The following is an 18450-nucleotide window of genomic DNA, read 5'->3' as shown; positions in this document are numbered from 1 at the left end:
TGGCAACAAATTCCTTGATAGTCACAATAAGGATTGGAAGGATCACAGTAGCCAGGTGCGTAAAGCACGACATTACAGTTTGTGTGAAAAGTCCAGACATTACATCCCATTTTTTTGTCTCATGGATGAATTTTTACTTTGCGGAGGAATGTGCTCTGACACGAAACTTCTTCGCGGCTTAAAACTGTGTGCAGTAACGGGACTTGAACTGGGACCTTTCTGTAACGCGGGCAAGTGACTCACCTACTGTGCTGTCAGCACACTACACATGCATCGCTCCCCCCTGCAAACCCCCAAAATCTCCCTTCCGGCTGTGTTTCGTTGTCTGCTCTGTTTAAACACAATCACAGGTTCACAATTTTTACTGTCAGGATGAATGGTGTATTGTATACTCTCTGACGGATCTTAATATTACGCCCATGTTTTTAGTAGCGCGTTGGTTCATTCTTCATGAACCCCACTCCAATTTAGAACATTTATGCTCTTCTGAGGCGGACAGTTATCCAATTGCAAGATGCCTTTCACGCCACCTCTATCGTGGAAGACATCAAGCATGAGGGATGCAGATGGTCAGTAATGATGTCCACATAGAGTGCAGTCGTCATAGTGGCTTCTGCTCGTGATAGGTTCTGTGGAAGCCGAAGTGAATGCTTTCCATACGAAAATACTGCCTCCACCAGCCTGCGTAGGCGGCACTGTGCACTTTTTGTGAAGCTGTTTGCCTCGATCCCTTGTCTACTGCAATCGTAATCGACGACGTTTATGGGACAGAGCCGGCCGCGGTGGCCGTGCGGTTCTGGCGCTGCAGTCCGGAACCGCGGGACCGCTACGGTCGCAGGTTCGAATCCTGCCTCGGGCATGGGTGTGTGTGACGTCCTTAGGTTAGTTAGGTTTAAGTAGTTCTAAGTTCTAGGGGACTTATGACCTAAGATGTTGAGTCCCATAGTGCTCAGAGCCATTTGAACCATTTTTATGGGACATCACGCCATCATGTAAGAGTTGTATGCTACGTATGGTACGGAGCCGAATGTTCGGAAATGTGAGCTGAACACTGTGCTACGAAACTTGAGCCTCCACCAATAATGTCGTCAGATCTGCCAGAGATATTCAATAACCCTGCCTTATTCAGAGGGCAATATTTCTACTTCAGGTTTCTGTGAAGAGGCTTGGACGTCCTACACCTTATTGCCTACTCCGTGTGTCACCATTCTTCAAACAATTTCCGTACATGCTCGCTACAGTAACACACGGGAGGTTTTCAGCGTTACCGTTAGCGAAATGCTCTTTCGCGAGGGCTGGACCATAGCATTCTCACCGTGGTCAAATCAGTACGTCAGTGGCTTTCTCCATTTGCGTCCCGTATCTTCACATTCGACTCTGCTCCAGTTATATATTTTCCATTCGGCTCTTTGTAATTACACAGCTTTCAAAATGATGGACAAACGCTGCAGAGAAATAGCTGCAGTTTGTATATGACAGAGGGACCAAATTGCATTAAAACGCCGTTTAGTAAGCAATAGATTTCCGGTAGTGAATGATAATAGAAACAGTACCAACAGTATTTTAAATTTTTTGCATTTATGCCACACAGAATTTGTGTCTGGGGGATTTGAGGTCACAAACTCATGTTCTGTTGTGGTGTGAGAGAGAAGGAGTAGATAGGGCATACGGAGAAGGAAGAATGAAACAACCACTATTCTTTCGCCGGCCGCTGAGGCCGAGTGGTTCTAGGCCCTTCAGTCTGGAACCGCGCTGGTGCTATGGTCGCAGGTTCGAATCCTGCCTCGGGCATGGATGTGTGTGATGTCCTTGGGTTACTTAGGTTTAAGTAGTTCTAAGTCTAGGAGACTGATGATCTCAGATGTTAGGTCCCATAGTGCTTGGAGCCATTTGAACCATTTGAACTACTCTTTCAATTCTGGAAATGAAATAGGAATGAACATCGCAAGATTAATTTCAGGTAATTGAAAACAACCAAGAATGTAATTTGATTACAAAGTGTTGTATGTATTAATGCTATGCGTTTGCAAGAGTATCTCATTCAGATCATATTATCTGGCTGCAGATACACCGTAGAGCATTCGTGTAAATAACCTGTTATTGCTGTGGAAAACAAATTCACGATTCTAGTATTGCTGTCTTTATGAGTGTGACATTTCTCTACAGAAAGATAAGGAGTAAAGGAACGAAAATGAATTTTAATGTCACTACGCGGACGTGGTTATTAGAGGTGAATAGCCAGCCCAGTCTTAATCCCCATTTTCATGTACTGAACATGTAAAGTCACACAGAAAAAGACTGAATATGCTGAGACTGGGATAGTACTTGTAAAAGATACTGCCCCATAGCTTGTAAATATTCAATGAGAGGAAGAGTGAACCACCCGCAGTTGCTATGATGAACCCCTTTACTAACGCAATAAATGTCATCGTCATGCACAAAAGCTGATTATTGTTGCTGATAACCTGTAACGATTGAAACTAGTTGCATAAATAAAGTGACTCATCTTAGCACCCATTGTTGATCAGTGCAACAATTGCAGCGAATTTATAGTTGTGCAGGAACAATCAAATTCCGAAGTTCGTCATTTCTGGTTTCGGTTATACAAGCTGTTCCTGCCAACATGAAAAACTGAGAATCAGCTATACATTGATTTATTTCATGTTGATAAATAAGGACATCGTTAAATATTACTGGATAACATCCTATTGTTACTGAATGTCAGTCGTTAACTTCATAATAATATAACTTATATATCAACTTCAGTGCATCCTTCATTGGGGCAAACAGACCGAAGACGAAAGGTGCGGGATCTGGGCTGTAGAGTGGATGAGGAAGAACAGTAAAATGAAGTTTTCTGAGCTCCTCTCGGGGGTTGACTTGTGTGGGGATTCGCGCTTTCACGTAAAAGGAGAAGTTAGTTCGGTTTTTGGCGAAGAACGCTCTGAAGTCGGTTTTTTTTCTCTTTTTTCAGTTTTCTGAGGCTGTGTGCGGCCAGCTGGCACGCAGGAGATCGGGCAGGTTTGCGCGACCTCGTTGCGATGATGGCAAAAGCATCACTCAACGACTCACCGTGATTTTGTTCACTGGCAGGTCTATGTAGACATCCTGCAAGCGATTATGTATATTTCTTAAGCTCTGATTCTCCGCTGAAAGAAACTCAGTCACATGGCTCTACTTGGAACACCCCTCCGTACAGACGTCATTTTGAAGGCAACGTACAGCGCCGTTATCTATGGGAACTTCATTGAATTGCATTTTCAACCGAAAATGGCAGGAAGAAAAAAAGTTGCAATACTTACTGAACACCCCTCGTATATCCCAGCTATTTTTTAATAGTTTGAATATTAATTAGAATGACATACAAAGCAGAAAAGAATCCTACATACAGACAAACCTTATCGTAAATATAATCCAGTTTTAAAGACTTGTACGATAACTGACAGTTACTGATATCTGACAAATGTAACTTCAATAATAATTAACTTTAACAGCGATGACTGATATCTGAAAATCAACACTTGGCACATGTCTGCGGCAACCACAAAAACTGTACTGGTTATACTGTTCCCGCTAACAACACCAAGAGTCCCCAATTTCAGTGGTAATGAAGACAGTTAATAGGCTTGCCTCACACTCGACCTATCAGCCGAACTGTACAGCCTAAACATTCAAGGTTCGTGTCTGGAAAGTAACGGCATATTTCTAAACACGAAAGAGCCTTACAAGTTTTCCTTCAGTGATCTTTACTGCTACGTTTTCGTGAGGAAAGTGAGTATAAAAATAAGAGAAGTATAAGTTGTTTGATTGTGATGCTCATTAAAAACTATCCACTGTTAAAATAATATACAGAGGGTAAAAAAAAGTCGACAAATCTGAGAAGTGGCAGTACTGGCAGTAGTGGCAAAAAAAGAAAAACAAGTCCAGTGAACATAATATAAGCATTCACTCGCAGAAGATGATGGCATTTGGTTGCAGAATTTAACTCAGTCGTTGTTTTGGCATCAGTCGACAGAGTTGGGAATATGTTTTGATGTATTCAATATCTCAGTACCCTGTATACACATTAGTCCGCCCATTATGAAGTCTGCAGTAAGCTGCGTGGTTCGAGTTGTGTCACACTGTGATTTTTCAACAACCCTCTGAGGCTTTTCAGAGGTGCTGACTGAGAGGACGTCCACTGTTTACCTCTTGAGGAGCCAGGAAACCTGTGCCCCTAGAACCTGAACAAATCTACCGCAGAACTTAACTCATGGTTTTTTACGAAGTGGACATTTTTTAAGGTAGAGGGCCGGGAATGTACTTCACTTCTATTTGCAGAATCAAAGAAGAAATCGTTTTCGGAAAATCACGTACTGAGTATCATGTCACTATCAGCAAAAAGTAGTACAAAACAGAAAAGAAAACATACTGAATAATTCGTAATTAATATAGTGCAGTAAGAGTAAACACAAGAGTGAAGCGACTGGAGAAACTAGAAGTGCACTATAATACATACCTTCAGTTGCAATTAGTTTACTAGACAGAAGCAATCACTGACAAGTCTGGTACGACGTAATAGCTCGAATCACATATCACAAAAGAAACCATCTACAATACTGCTACACAGCAAAATACACTCCTGGAAATTGAAATAAGGACACCGTGAATTCATTGTCCCAGGAAGGGGAAACTTTATTGACACATTCCTGGGATCAGATACATCACATGATCACACTGACAGAACCACAGGCACATAGACACAGGCAACAGAGCATGCACAATGTCGGCACTAGTACAGTGTACATCCACCTTTCGCAGCAATGCAGGCTGCTATTCTCCCATGGAGACGATCGTAGAGATGCTGGATGTAGTCCTGTGGATCGGCTTGCCATGCCATTTCCACCTGGCGCCTCAGTTGGACCAGCGTTCGTGCTGGACGTGCAGACCGCGTGAGACGACGCTTCATTCAGTCCCAAACATGCTCAATGGGGGACAGATCCGGAGATCTTGCTGGCCAGGGTAGTTGACTTACACCTTCTAGAGCACGTTGGGTGGCACGGGATACATGCGGACGTGTATTGTCCTGTTGGAACAGCAAGTTCCCTTGCCGGTCTAGGAATGGTAGAACGATGGGTTCGATGACGGTTTGGATGTACCGTGCACTATTCAGTGTCCCCTCGACGATCACCAGTGGTGTACGGCCAGTGTAGGAGATCGCTCCCCACACCATGATGCCGGGTGTTGGCCCTGTGTGCCTCGGTCGTATGCAGTCCTGATTGTGGCGCTCACCTGCACGGCGCCAAACACGCATACGACCATCATTGGCACCAAGGCAGAAGCGACTCTCATCGCTGAAGACGACACGTCTCCATTCGTCCCTCCATTCACGCCTGTCGCGACACCACTGGAGGCGGGCTGCACGATGTTGGGGCGTGAGCGGAAGACGGCCTAACGGTGTGCGGGACCGTAGCCCAGCTTCATGGAGACGGTTGCGAATGGTCCTCGCCGATACCCCAGGAGCAACTGTGTCCCTAATTTGCTGGGAAGTGGCGGTGCGGTCCCTACGGCACTGTGTAGGATCCTACGGTCTTGGCGTGCATCCGTGCGTCGCTGCGGTCCGGTCCCAGGTCAACGGGCACGTGCACCTTCCGCCGACCACTGGCGACAACATCGATGTACTGTGGAGACCTCACGCCCCACGTGTTGAGCAATTCGGCGGTAGGTCCACCCGGCCTCCCGCATGCCCACTATACGCCCTCGCTCAAAGTCCGTCAACTGCACATACGGTTCACGTCCACGCTGTCGCGGCATGCTACCAATGTTAAAACTGCGATGGAGCTCCGTATGCCACGGCAAACTGGCTGACACTGACGGCGGCGGTGCACAAATGCTGCGCAGCTAGCGCCATTCGACGGCCAACACCGCGGTTCCTGGTGTGTCCGCTGTGCCGTGCGTGTGATCATTGCTTGTACAGCCCTCTCGCAGTGTCCGGAGCAAGTATGGTGGGTCTGTCACACCGGTGTCAATGTGTTCTTTTTTCCATTTCCAGGAGTGTATAAAAGCACACTGCCTTTCCGGTGCCACGTCTACTGGACGAGTTTTCCTTGCTGAAACGAACACTCAAAACATTTGACCCTTCTTGTTAACACTACGCATATTACATTTTTCGTAAAATAATTACACCAAATTGGTATAAGCTTTGTTTGTTGTGAGAAGAATGTTTTTATACTAACTCATATCAGCATAAAGGCCACACATTCACTAGAAATTATAGAAATGTTGAAAGTGTTCTCAGGAGATGAACGTTACGTCGAAATTACGTTGCAGTGTAACATAACAAAAAATTAATAGTTTAGTGTGGTCGCTCATTGTAGAAGAAAATGTTTTTTAAGCAAGCAATTTTAAGAAGACTGTGTATACGTTCTGGGAAAGTTATAGAGACATCTGTTCGATATTTTGGATTGTAATTAAATTAACATTTTGCAAAAAGCTATTAAAATGTACATGTGCCCTTACAGGCTATTGTCATCTCACTGTATGAAGTATCTTCCTTTTAACATGTTTATTACTAATTACGTAATATATTTGCCTTTTGGAAACGTTATTTTATCTATGAGAGATAGCGGATAGCGGATAGGCACTTGGTGCAGGGAGTGCCAACTGGCCCTTAACATAGACAAATGTAATGTATTGCGAATACATAGAAAGAAGGATCATTTATTGTATGATTATATGATAGTAGAACAAACACTGGTAGCAGTTACTTCTGTAAAATATCTGGGAATATGCGTACGGAACGATTTGAAGTGGAATGATCATATAAAATTAATTGTTGGTAAGGCGGGTGCCACGTTGAGATTCATTGGTAGAGTCCTTAGAATATGTAGACCATCAACAAAGGAGGTGGCTCACAAAACACTTGTTCGACGTATACTTGAGTATTGCTCATCAGTGTGGGATCCGTACCAGGTCGGTTGACAGAGTAGAGAGAGAAGATCCAAAGAAGACCGGCGCATTTCGTAACAGGGTTATTTGGTAATCGTGATAGCGTTACGGAGATGTTTAGCAAATTCTTGTGGCAGACCCTGCAAGGGAGGCGCTCTGCATCGCGGTGTACCTTGCTGTCCAGGTTTCGAGAGGGTGCGTTTCTGGTTGAGGTATCGAATATATTGTTTCCCCCTACTTATACCCCCCGAGGAGATCACGAATGTAAAATTAGAGAAATCTGAGCGCGCACGGAGGCTTTCCGGCAGTCGTTCTTCCCGCGAACCATACGCGACTGGAACAGGAAAGGGAGGCAATGGCAGTGGCACGTAAGGTGCCCTCCGCCACACCGTTGGGTGGCTTGCGGAGTATAAATGTAGATGTAGATGTAGATATAGACATGATTTGCCTTGACAACACATGTTCGCACATTGGTGGAAAAAAAATCACTTCTTTTGCAAGCTGCATCAAACCTGTCTTCGATGACAAGGTTACAAAGGCTACAAACTTTAGTACAGGAACAAACCTTTCTCCTGAGTGAAAGAACCACGCCTCCGACTGACACTGGCAGACACAGGCGGCCTAGAAGTAGACCAGTTCTAGCAGTGGACAGTGCAGCAGCGGAAGGCCGCCCGCTGTGGCACTGACCGCCGCCCATGTTCCAGTACGATATAAAAGACAGCCGCTTGCGGTCTGCAGGTACAGTCTGCTCCCACAGCAACAACCTTATCCACACCGCAACATGAAGTTCTTGGTAAGTGGCTGTTTTCGTCTGGAGAGTCGAACATAATCAGCTCACTGATATAAATGTGTACTATCAATAGATCCAAATCACGTACGAACTTGAGTACTGTACTACAAGGGGTGCCAACACCAACTATGTTGACTGAGTTGTTACGAGGACCTTTCCACTGCACATGGATCGTATATGAGGGTCCCTGTCTTTTTTATCTACACCTGTAGTCCGCAACCAGACGTGCTATGTTTGTCTCCCTGTTACAATTCCTTGTCGGATTTTTATCAATAGATACCGTCACTACATGTCTGCACAAGCCTGAATCATTCTAATTACACTTTCTTGGTCACTATCCGATAAGTGAGCAGCAGCAACTGATATGTTCTTCAACTGAACCTACAAGCTGGGTCCTCAAAATAGTCATAGCAAATGTTTTGCAATGCGTTACGAATTTTCAAACTTTTCATCTTGAGAAGTGGATCATAAAAACGAGACTTCCACGCTGAGTGAACAAACCCCAAATTAGCCACGCACCATTTTCTCTTTATCTTTTCTCTTTATCTCCGTTTAATGCAACACGGAATATGTCCCACCAACAGAGAAGGAAAGTATTCCAGGACACTTACAACACTCTAATTGTCTCTTCTAGCAAAATAATGTGACTTAACCTATGTAGTGATTAGTTATGAGAGAACTGTATCATGGCCGACATAGCGTCTATTTTCTCTGCCGTTGTTAGGCAGTATAGCTCAGGTAGAATTTCATTGTTACCTACATATAGTACGAAGAATGTATACAGAATCCTGACTCGACATCTGTACCTACCATAGTCATTTTTTGTTGTAAGCTAATAATGACGTTAGATATATTTCAGAGCCACATCTAAACGTGTAAGATACGCAATCTGGTACTGTTAATCTTCAGACTAGGCTGAATAATATTTTTAATTAATGAGAAGTTATTTCTCTGCAGAAATAAGTGTCATTTACTATTTTGTGTATTTCATCTGCTGCACCAACAACACTTCGCTGACTTTAAAGCAGTAGCATGACAAATAGTCGGCAGAACGTAATGTTCGCAAAATTACACAAATCAGAACTGATTTTGATGCCACACACTCCTCTTTAGATTAAGGGGTTTCAAAAGATTCCCTAGGAGAACTACTTTTTGTCATTCTGTTCATGACAAGGTCGTTAGATCCGTTGTTCAGCTTCTGTATACGTGACACAGTATGAAGTTGAAGTGTGTAATCGCTTCCGTGTTACACTACCTGAATAACTCCTATTCAGATGTATGTTTTGTAAGCGAATGTGACCATGGCATGCTTATCTAAATACGATATGTACTGTTGCGAAATCTTATTGTCTCAATTATAAGAAAAAATAACTGAAGAATGTTCAATGTTTCGCCTCACGACATGAAGCTGCACAACATGTGGATGTTGGGGTACTGAAGAATTTCTTTTGAAATTGTCACTAATCGAATACGCTTCCGCCTGTTTAAAGAATCCGAATGTTGTCGAGTTTCTTGATCAAACAGTGGCATCTTAGTTACCTTGTGCAACAGAAGATAGGAGCAAATTTCATAAATTGAAAACGAGTAGAAACTACGTAGTTGAAACCATTACAGTCAATTTTGTTCCAGCACGGTGATAGCAAAGAACTTACGAGTGATTACTGAAATACTAAACTAAATCAAGGATGAATGGTTTTGTTTCCTGAAAATTACAGCATTGCATAGTTAGTGTCCCTGTATAGGAACCCATTGAAAAGTGCTTATGTAGAATTCATCTCTTACTTCGATTAGAATCCTAAATATATCAGTGCAATTAAAAACAAACAAGTGTACATTAGAACAGCAAGATGTGTCTAATTCAGATTCGCTACAGAATATGCGCACTTCAAAAATAGGTGTATGGGAGTGGACTGTGTCCCCAGGTCTGTTACGTATTTAAAATTTAGTTGCGTACAACTTAATGACAATGAGTCGCTTTAGTATTACTTTCTCTCAATTAGCTGTAAAAATAGTTGCACATTGACGCTCGACAGACTGAGGCAGCAGTTTAGATTGAGCAGTAGCTATGGTTAAAGTACCCGTGACGTTCACACAGACCTTTGTATCGCTATTTTCCGTTGCCTCTGTTAGTTCATTCCTTAAACGATGTTATACTGTTGTTGTATCTGTGCGATGACCGGAACATTATCAGGCCTCGACGCTGTTTACATATCTGGATGTTTCCTAGAGCCTATTAAACTTTGGAGGACCCATAAAATATTAGAATATCTTACATGTAAGAACTGAATGGAACATTTGGAGCAGGAACCTAACAGAAAAAAGTCAAGTTGTTTCCCTCCAATTGTGGTCGATCCAGTTTCATGGCTTGCATGTTATTTCACTACTTCAAACTCAAGCAGCCAGACTCCATCTCAGATCCGTTTACAGAAAGGACTGATACTCGAAATAGAGCTATATCTGTCAGTAGCTAGCGATAGTAACCAATCGTTTGCGGGACTCTGCAATAGAAATGATAAGTGAGTTTTATTACTTGCTTCGCTACGAAAAGCCTGATTGGCACCTATTTCATGTTTTCCTGTTCAGACTTAATCATATGCACTGACTGGAGTACAGGATTTCAAGTTCAGCTATATAGAGATTTCTACGTTTCCATAACTTTCCTCAATTGCTCAATTGAATACGAGGCGACTTCTGGCAACCCATGAACTTGTATTAACGTAACTGAATGTCGTCTGTTCAGTCGAACTAGTCCGATAGAACAGATAGCACTGGTTTTCATTAACATAATGGAGCGTGATTTCTCTATCAAATATATTTCAGTGCGGATGCACAAATATCGTTCGAACCCGTACGGGAATCAAGAATTTGCGAGTAGGAGGTGTGATGGACGAGTGACACTGGTATGCAGCGAGCGATAAGACGAGAAATGGGGTCGGACGGGGGGCGTGTCCGGGAAGCCGAGACGGTTAAAGAAACCTTCCTAGAGGAGCGGAACGTCCGGGTTTCGAGTCCCAGTGTGGCAAATAATTCGAACTTTCGCCACTGCAATATCGAAATGTCATTTGCAGCTGGCAGCAATGATCTGCTGCCTATTCCCTTGCTCTTTCTTCCTCCTTGCTCTGTTTCAGAAAATCAAGTCGTCAATTCGTTGGCAATAGGAACCTGTTCAGTGGTCAAGGAGCCATTCCAGGACCGCTTTGTGGAGGTAATCTTCGTTGGAAAATTTGCGAATGCTGGCAGTCAGCACGTTTATTGCCTTTACATCGTAGTATGTGCTTGATGTCGAAGGCCTGTTTTCATGATTACTACCAACTACTTCTGTGAGGTCTTTGTCAAATTGTTGGCACCATTTCATAATGACTTGGCTCGATATTACTTCTGATCCATATATCACTAGAATTACACTTTAAATGTGTGTAGTATTAAAATTAAATGCAGATAAGACTCGTACTGTGCCACAAACTCTGGAGTACGATTCCAGTTACAACGCCGTTTGACTCGCACATTGTCATGGACATGATAGTACTGCAGGATATGTGTGTCGGTTGGAAACACACTGAGATCCTCTTGTCCCTCAATAGTTTTAGGTTCGAACTACATCTGTAACTTACTGTCATGTTGCGAGTTAGTAAACCGTTATGCCCCCTTTGTTAATGACAGCTGGGTGGAAGGTGGCCAAAAGATCTATCGCCGTAGCAATCTGGACAGCTAAGCAAAAGATTCTTTCTTTTGCTGCGGCCTTTATTCCGCATTGTGTGCAGGGTTGGCAGGGTTAAGTACGGAATTGGCATGGTTAATTTTAAGGGGTGGCCAGATGCCCTTCCTGCCGCCACCCCGTACCCCCCCTGGATGGAAGTAGTGTACCCCAGCTGTCTGCGTCTAGTGTAAATCGTGAAATAGTGTGAATGTGGTTCAAATGTCTACGAGTCGTGTAACTGAGGCAGGACGTGGGGACCAGCCCGGTATTCACCTAGTAGGATGTGGAAAACCGCCTAAAAACCACATCCAGGCTGGCCGACACACCGGCCGTAGTCGTTAATCCGGCGGGCGGATTCGATCTGGGGCCGGCGCGCCTACCCGAGTCCAGGAAGCAGCGCGTTGGCGCTCTCCGCTACCCTGGCGGGTAGCCAAGCAAAAGATTACTAGACACAAATTCAGTTTAGATAAAATTGTTGTGCTCAAGCTTTTGTGAAAAGTTGCTACACTTATTACAGCCGTAGCTCTAGCTATAAACAGAGGCCTGATCCGACAGTGTATCTATATGCACTGAAAGTTTGCCAGTACAGCTGTCGTTAACTTGGAATAATGATCGCCACCAAATGGCAATCCGTAACTCTCACTAGAAGCAGGTGGCCGCAGCTTATCACATGGTCCTGTCGCTTCTGAAGTTTCTTTCAACGGCAGCGATGTTCAAGGCACCGCTCTTAGCACGAAGAAGAATCTTCGAAGCGCCGGATCTGGCAGTATCGTTAAGCTACGACACTACACATGCTTTTGAAGTCCCCTCGTAGATACATGATGTCTTTTAACACTCTACGGCATTTTTATGCCCCCGTTCTTTCTATCAAGTGCTGATAATTTAGTCTCGCCAGGCTATTGCTAATACTGTATGTGTCACAACGTCAATTGAATCCTTTTTTTTCCATTTTTTGTGTGTCATCAGTCTACTGACTGATTTGATGCGGCCCGCCACGAATTCCTTTCCTGTGCTAACCTCTTCATCTCAGAGTAGCACTTGCAACCTACGTCCTCAATTATTTGCTTGACGTATTCCAATCTCTGTCTGCCTCTACAGTTTTTGCCCTCTACAGCTCCCTCTAGTACCATGGAAGTCATTCCCTCATGTCTTAGCAGATGTCCTATCATCCTGCCCCTTCTCCTTATCAGTGTTTTCCACATATTCCTTTCCTCTCCGATTCTGCGTAGAACCTCCTCATTCCTTACCTTATCAGACCACCTAATTTTCTACATTCGTCTATAGCACCACATCTCAAATGCTTCGATTCTCTTGTGTTCCGGCTTTCCCACAGTCCATGTTTCACTACCATACAATGCTGTACTCCAGACGTACATCCTCAGAAATTTCTTCCTCAAATTAAGGCCGGTATTTGATATTAGTAGACTTCTCTTTGCCAGAAATGCCTTTTTTGCCATAGCGAGTCTGCTTTTGATGTCCTCTTTGATCCTTCCGTCATTGGTTATTTTACTGCCTAGGTAGCAGAATTCCTTAACTTCATTGATTTCGTGACCAGCAATCCTGATGTTAAGTTTCTCGCTGTTCTCATTTCTACTACTTCTCATTAGCTTCGTCTTTCTCCGATTTACTCTCAAACCATACTGTGTATTCATTAGACTGTTCATTCCGTTCAGCATATCATTTAATTCTTCTTCACTTTCACTCAGGATAGCAATGTCATCAGCGAATCGTATCATTGATATTCTTTCACCTTGTATTTCAATTGCACTCCTGAATCTTTCTGTTATTTCCATCATTGCTTCCTCGATGTACAGATTGAAGAGTAGGGGTGAAAGGCTACAGCCTTGTCTTACACCCTCCTTAGTACGAGCACTTCGTTCTTGAACTTCCACTGTTATTATTCCCTATAGCTTACCCCTACCTTTTTCAGAATCTCGAACAGCTTGCACCATTATATATTGTCGAACGCTTTTTCCAGGTCGACAAATCCTATGAAAGTGTCTTGATTTTTCTTTAGCCTTGCTTCCATTATTAGCCGTAACGTCAGAATTGCCTCTCTCGTCCCTTTACTTTTCCTAAAGCCAACTGATCGTCACCTAGCGCATTCTCAATTTTCTTTTCCATTCTTCTGTATATTATTCTTGTAAGCAGCTTCGATGCATGAGCTGTTAAGCTGATTGTGCGATAATTCTCACACTTGTCAGCTCTTGCCGTCTTCGGAATTGTGTGTATGATCCTTTTCCGAAAGTCAGATGGTATGTCGCCAGACTCATATATTCTACACACCAACGTGAATAGTCGTTTTGTTGCCACTTCCCCCAGTGATTTTAGAAATTCTGATGGAATGTTATCTATCCCTTCTGCCTTATTTGACCGTAAGTCGTCCAAAGCTCTTTTAAATTCCGATTCTAATACTGGATGCCCCATCTCTTCTAAATCGACTCCTGTTTCTTCTTCTATCATCTTAGCGTATGTTATTCCTTCATGATCTTGGAGTCGCTGTCCAAACGGTGTCATGAGGCACCTGGCACTTATGAGTGCTCCTTAGCATCAGACATTAACAGATGGAACCCTCTCTCCCTCACTGGAATAGTGCGTAATGCTGCCTGGGAAATTTTATATCTTTTCGTGGAACTGGTGGGCCGCAAAGATTGAGTATGTTGTTGGTGGTGTCAGTGAGTGACAGTCGTGTCGTGTCGCCTTTCGCAGGTGGTCGTGCTGGTGGCGTGTGTGGCGATGGTGTCCTGCCAGCAGGAGCTGCAGCGCGAGAAGCGTGGATACCTCGGCCTGGGGGCCGGACTGCTGGCCGCCCCCGCCGTCGCCGCCCCCGCTGTGGTCGCCGCCCCCGCAGTCGCCGCCGTCGCTGCCCCCGCAGTTGTCGCCGGACCCGCCATCGGCTACGGATATGGCTACCTCGGCGGTGTCCACGGAAGGCTGTTGCATGGTTGAAGGGCCTTCCTCTCTAACATCCGTGCGCTGTGTATCTTTGTTGCTGTGGCCTCATTAAAGCTCTCATTTTGTAGTTTAACATATTGAGTTTCTTCTCTCTGAAACACCAGAGTACCTAACTACATCTTAGTATCACGATGTGACAACACCAATGAAGTCAAAAGAGAAAGGGAATGCCATCGACATGAAAACCATTAATGACTACACGGTATATCCCAGTTCTGTTAGGACTGTGGCTGTGAAAAATAAAAGCCAAGGATGCTTTCAAAATCACTGTATTTATTCCCCTGAATCAGGACACAGCTGAAATCGTTTTAAAGGTGTTTTCTAACAGTCACTATAGCCTTTTTTTGGAGTCGCATTTGGTACTGCAGTACAACTTCCTTGGGTGTCCTTAATCACGTCCTTTCTTTGCCACGTTCAATTTTGGGAACAATTAGAGGTTGACCCGGGCCAGTTCCGGACTAATAGGATGTGTGACGATGACTGTGCCGTCCAAAAACGCGTGCACAGGCTTCGCTTTGTGGGTTCGGGTGTCCTCATGGAGGGGCGATCAGGGACCTGCACCTCGGTATTCGGATTGAATTGAAAAATTCTAACCCAAAAACGCTGGAGGACTTAAAAAACATTATGGTCTCACTGTTGCATTGACATTTTCCGACGCGTGTCAGACACATAATGTCACATTCCCGGGTAGGATGCCTGTCCCATCAAAGCTTTGACTCTCTACACATCTGCTTTTTTTTTTGTACCTTCAGAGATAGTAATGGCGCAACTCGCCACGAGATAACACAGCAGGTTGGAATTTTACACAAGCAATCCTAACCAAACTGGGACGCAGATGCTATGTACGTGGAGAATGTGTGCCAATATGCAATCTGTTTCAGAGACAACTGAACGTGAAGTAGATTAAATTAATGAAACTAGCAGCTATAGCTCATCTGCCAAAATTGTAATAGAGTTCTCAATTAAAATTTCTACGAAACCATGAAGATACCCCATTATTGGAGCTGTCAATGGAAACTAATATAAAAACAATGGAAAAATCATGTTCAGAGCACATATGGTACAGATTTCACGAGGCATTAGAGGACAGAGGAATGGTTTCTGATCACATAATTGGTTTTTTAAGGTACTTGGTGTAGTTCACAATTGCAACTCCCTTTTTGACACTGGTAATAGTGTGTAGAGGAAGGATGACAAATTACTTTTAATTTATGAGTGTTGGTTTCCCGCATAGGTTTGAAACCGAAATTCAGGCCAATTTGGAAAATGAGTTACACATTACACCTTGATACACAAATTATACTTATGAAATACAGCTATCCTTTGGGACACTACTAACTAAAAATTTCGGATAAATAGTTAGGTGTCATCGTAATAAATTTAACACACAAGCGTTCCACACAGTTTTAAATTAAATTGTAATACCATGAAGGAAGGAAGCATCAAATGTCAACATGGCATTAAGTACAAAACATGCTAGGTTTATATTATTTATTTATTTACGCTTCAAGTTCCGTAGGACTGGATTGACGAGCAAATCTCCAATGTCATGGAACGTGTCAGTATATGAAATTACAACATAAAAGTAATAGCAGATAAAAATAAAATGTTCATGAACCCAAATGACGTCAAGCCATAAGTTTAAGTTTACGCAATCAACAATACAACATAAGAATCAGCTTAATTTTTCAAGCAGTTCCTCAACAGAATAGAATGTGTGACCCATTAAGAAACACTTCAGTTTCGATTTTTGAATTGTTGTGGTGGCTTATTGAAAATGGATGCAACAGTATACTACACACCTTTCTGCACAAGAGTTAAGGAAGTTCGATCCAAATGCAGGTTGGATTTCTGCCGAGTATTAACAGAGTGAATGCTACTTATTCTTGGGAATAAGCTGATATTGTTAACAGGAAACGACAGTAAAGAATATATATATTGAGAGGTCAACGTTAAAGTACCCAGACTCGTGAATAGGGGTCGACAAGATGCTCGCGAACTTACACCACTTATTGCCCGATGCGCCAGTTTCTGAGCCAAAAATATCCCTTGAGAATGGGAAGAATTACCCCAAAATTTAATACCATTCGACATAAGCGAATGAAAATAAGCAAAGCAGACTAATTCTCGTGGTGAACAATCACTTAACTTCAGGAACCGTTCGATAGTAAAAATGACAGCATTAAGTCTTTGTACAAGATCCTGAACGTAGGCTTTCCACAACAGTTTACTATCTATCTGAACACCTAGACATTTGAACTGTTATGTTTCACTAATCATATGCTCATTCTCCGAAGTGAAAGCACCGGGTTTTGTTGAAATCTGTGTCAGAAACTGTAAAAACTGAGTCATTTAGTTTATTCCCCAAGAGCCATGAACTTCTGCTATGAACTGCCCTGTTTGAGACCGAGCCAATGTTGCACACAATATCCTTTACTACGAAGCTAGTGTCATCAGCAAACGGAAATATTTTAGAGTTACCCATAACACTAGAGGGAATATCACTTAAATAAACAAAGAACAGGAGTGGCCCCAACACTGATCCCTGGGGCAAACCTATTTGATCGTACGCCCCTCAGACCCCACATCACAGCCATTCTCAAAACTGTGAATAGTGACCTTTTGCTGTCCGTTGTTAAAGTAAGAGGTGAACCGATCGTGAGCTGCTCTCCGTATTCTGTAATGGTCCCACTTCTGGAGCAATATTTTGTTATCAACACAATCAGACACTAAAGATGTACTAAGTAAGCCCTCGGTCACAATTTTTAGTTTTTGACCAGCTTTTAACACTTCTATGGGTTTCTTCATCAGAAATTAAATATTTAAAGTGGCCTATAACGTAATCACAAATTTGTGGGAAAAAATTTATATAAAAGTGTAAGTATTGACTAGCATTACAAGAAAGAGACAGTACTTACATGTCACGTATAAAATAAATATCAAGCCAGAAAGGCTTTAGTCACAAAAATTTTAAAAAGAATACATGAAAGGCGAGCCACTAAGAGTTGCTCGTACCTATAAAGCCACAGGTAGCAACAGACAGGCTCCCGGGTTAGCAAGTGTGGGCAGGTGAACACTACACCAAGAGTGCCATCTAGTAGCAGTAGATTTAAGTAGGCTACTTAACATTTAAAATATAGACAGCTGAATGTTAAAATGAACAGTATTTAGTACATGAAGCCGCAGGCAAAGTTTCATTTGACAACTGTGGTGTCACCGCCAGACACCACACTTGCTAGGTGGTAGCCTTTAAATCGGCCGCGGTCCGTTAGTACACGTCGGACCCGCGTGTCGCCACTATCAGTGATTGCAGACCGAGCGCCGCCACACGGCAGGTCTACAGAGACTTCCTAGCACTCGCCCCAGTTGTACAGCCGACTTTGCTAGCGATGGTTCACTGACAAAATACGTTCTCATTTGCCGAGGCGATACTTAGCATAGCCTTCAGCTACGTCATTTGCTACGACCTAGCAAGGCGCCATTATCGGTTGCTATTGATATTGTAAATAATGTACAGACAAGAGCTACGTTCAACATTAATGGATTAAAGTTAAGTATTCCACCATCTGCGTCCGTTTTTCTAAGTTCTAATTTCCATTCTCCTGTTCCAGACCTCAAGTCAGCCTGCGTGAGCTTAAACGCGTGCCTTTCGGCTTCCTCTAAATTTAGTGGGTTGGTCTCCTGCCAATCCACAAAAACAACAGCAGACATCGTAACTTTTTGCTTATATAAAAGCATAGAAATACAGTTTGAAGACTGAAAACTGATTAACAGCACAAAGAGTAGCACTACTTACACGTCAAGTGTAAAATAAATACTAAGCGAAAAAGCGTTAGTCGCAATTTTAAAGTAGAAGCATGGAAAGCGAGCCACTACGGGCTGCTCGCATATGTCGAGCCACAGGTAGTATCAGACTGAGGCGCCGCGTTAACAACTGCGGGCAGGTGAACATTGCACCGAGAGTGCCATCTAGTAGCCACAAGTACAAACTGGCTACTTAACATACAAATAAAGACAGACGAATATCATGATGGATATTATTCGGTACGTAACATAAAAGGCAATATTTTGTTTAACAGCG

At 43.2% G+C, this 18450-nt stretch overlaps 1 protein-coding gene across 1 annotated transcript in view; it reads left to right on the top strand.

Annotated features, from left to right (window-relative positions):
* LOC126416406 (cuticle protein 64-like) overlaps nt 1-14419 on the top strand; it is a 29152-nt gene extending 14733 nt beyond the window's left edge. The window contains exon 2 of the mRNA XM_050084119.1: nt 14124-14419. Within this exon, the coding sequence (XP_049940076.1) occupies nt 14124-14363 (240 nt within the window). The 3' untranslated portion in view covers nt 14364-14419. The remainder of the gene's footprint in view (nt 1-14123) is intronic.
* Nucleotides 14420-18450: the final 4031 nt, after the last annotated feature.

Source organism: Schistocerca serialis, chromosome 8, assembly GCF_023864345.2.
Source record: "Schistocerca serialis cubense isolate TAMUIC-IGC-003099 chromosome 8, iqSchSeri2.2, whole genome shotgun sequence".
In the NCBI taxonomy this organism is placed as follows: Eukaryota; Metazoa; Arthropoda; class Insecta; order Orthoptera; family Acrididae; genus Schistocerca; species Schistocerca serialis.
Note: the sequence above shows the minus strand (reverse complement) of the source record. Positions and strands in the feature narration are given on the sequence as shown.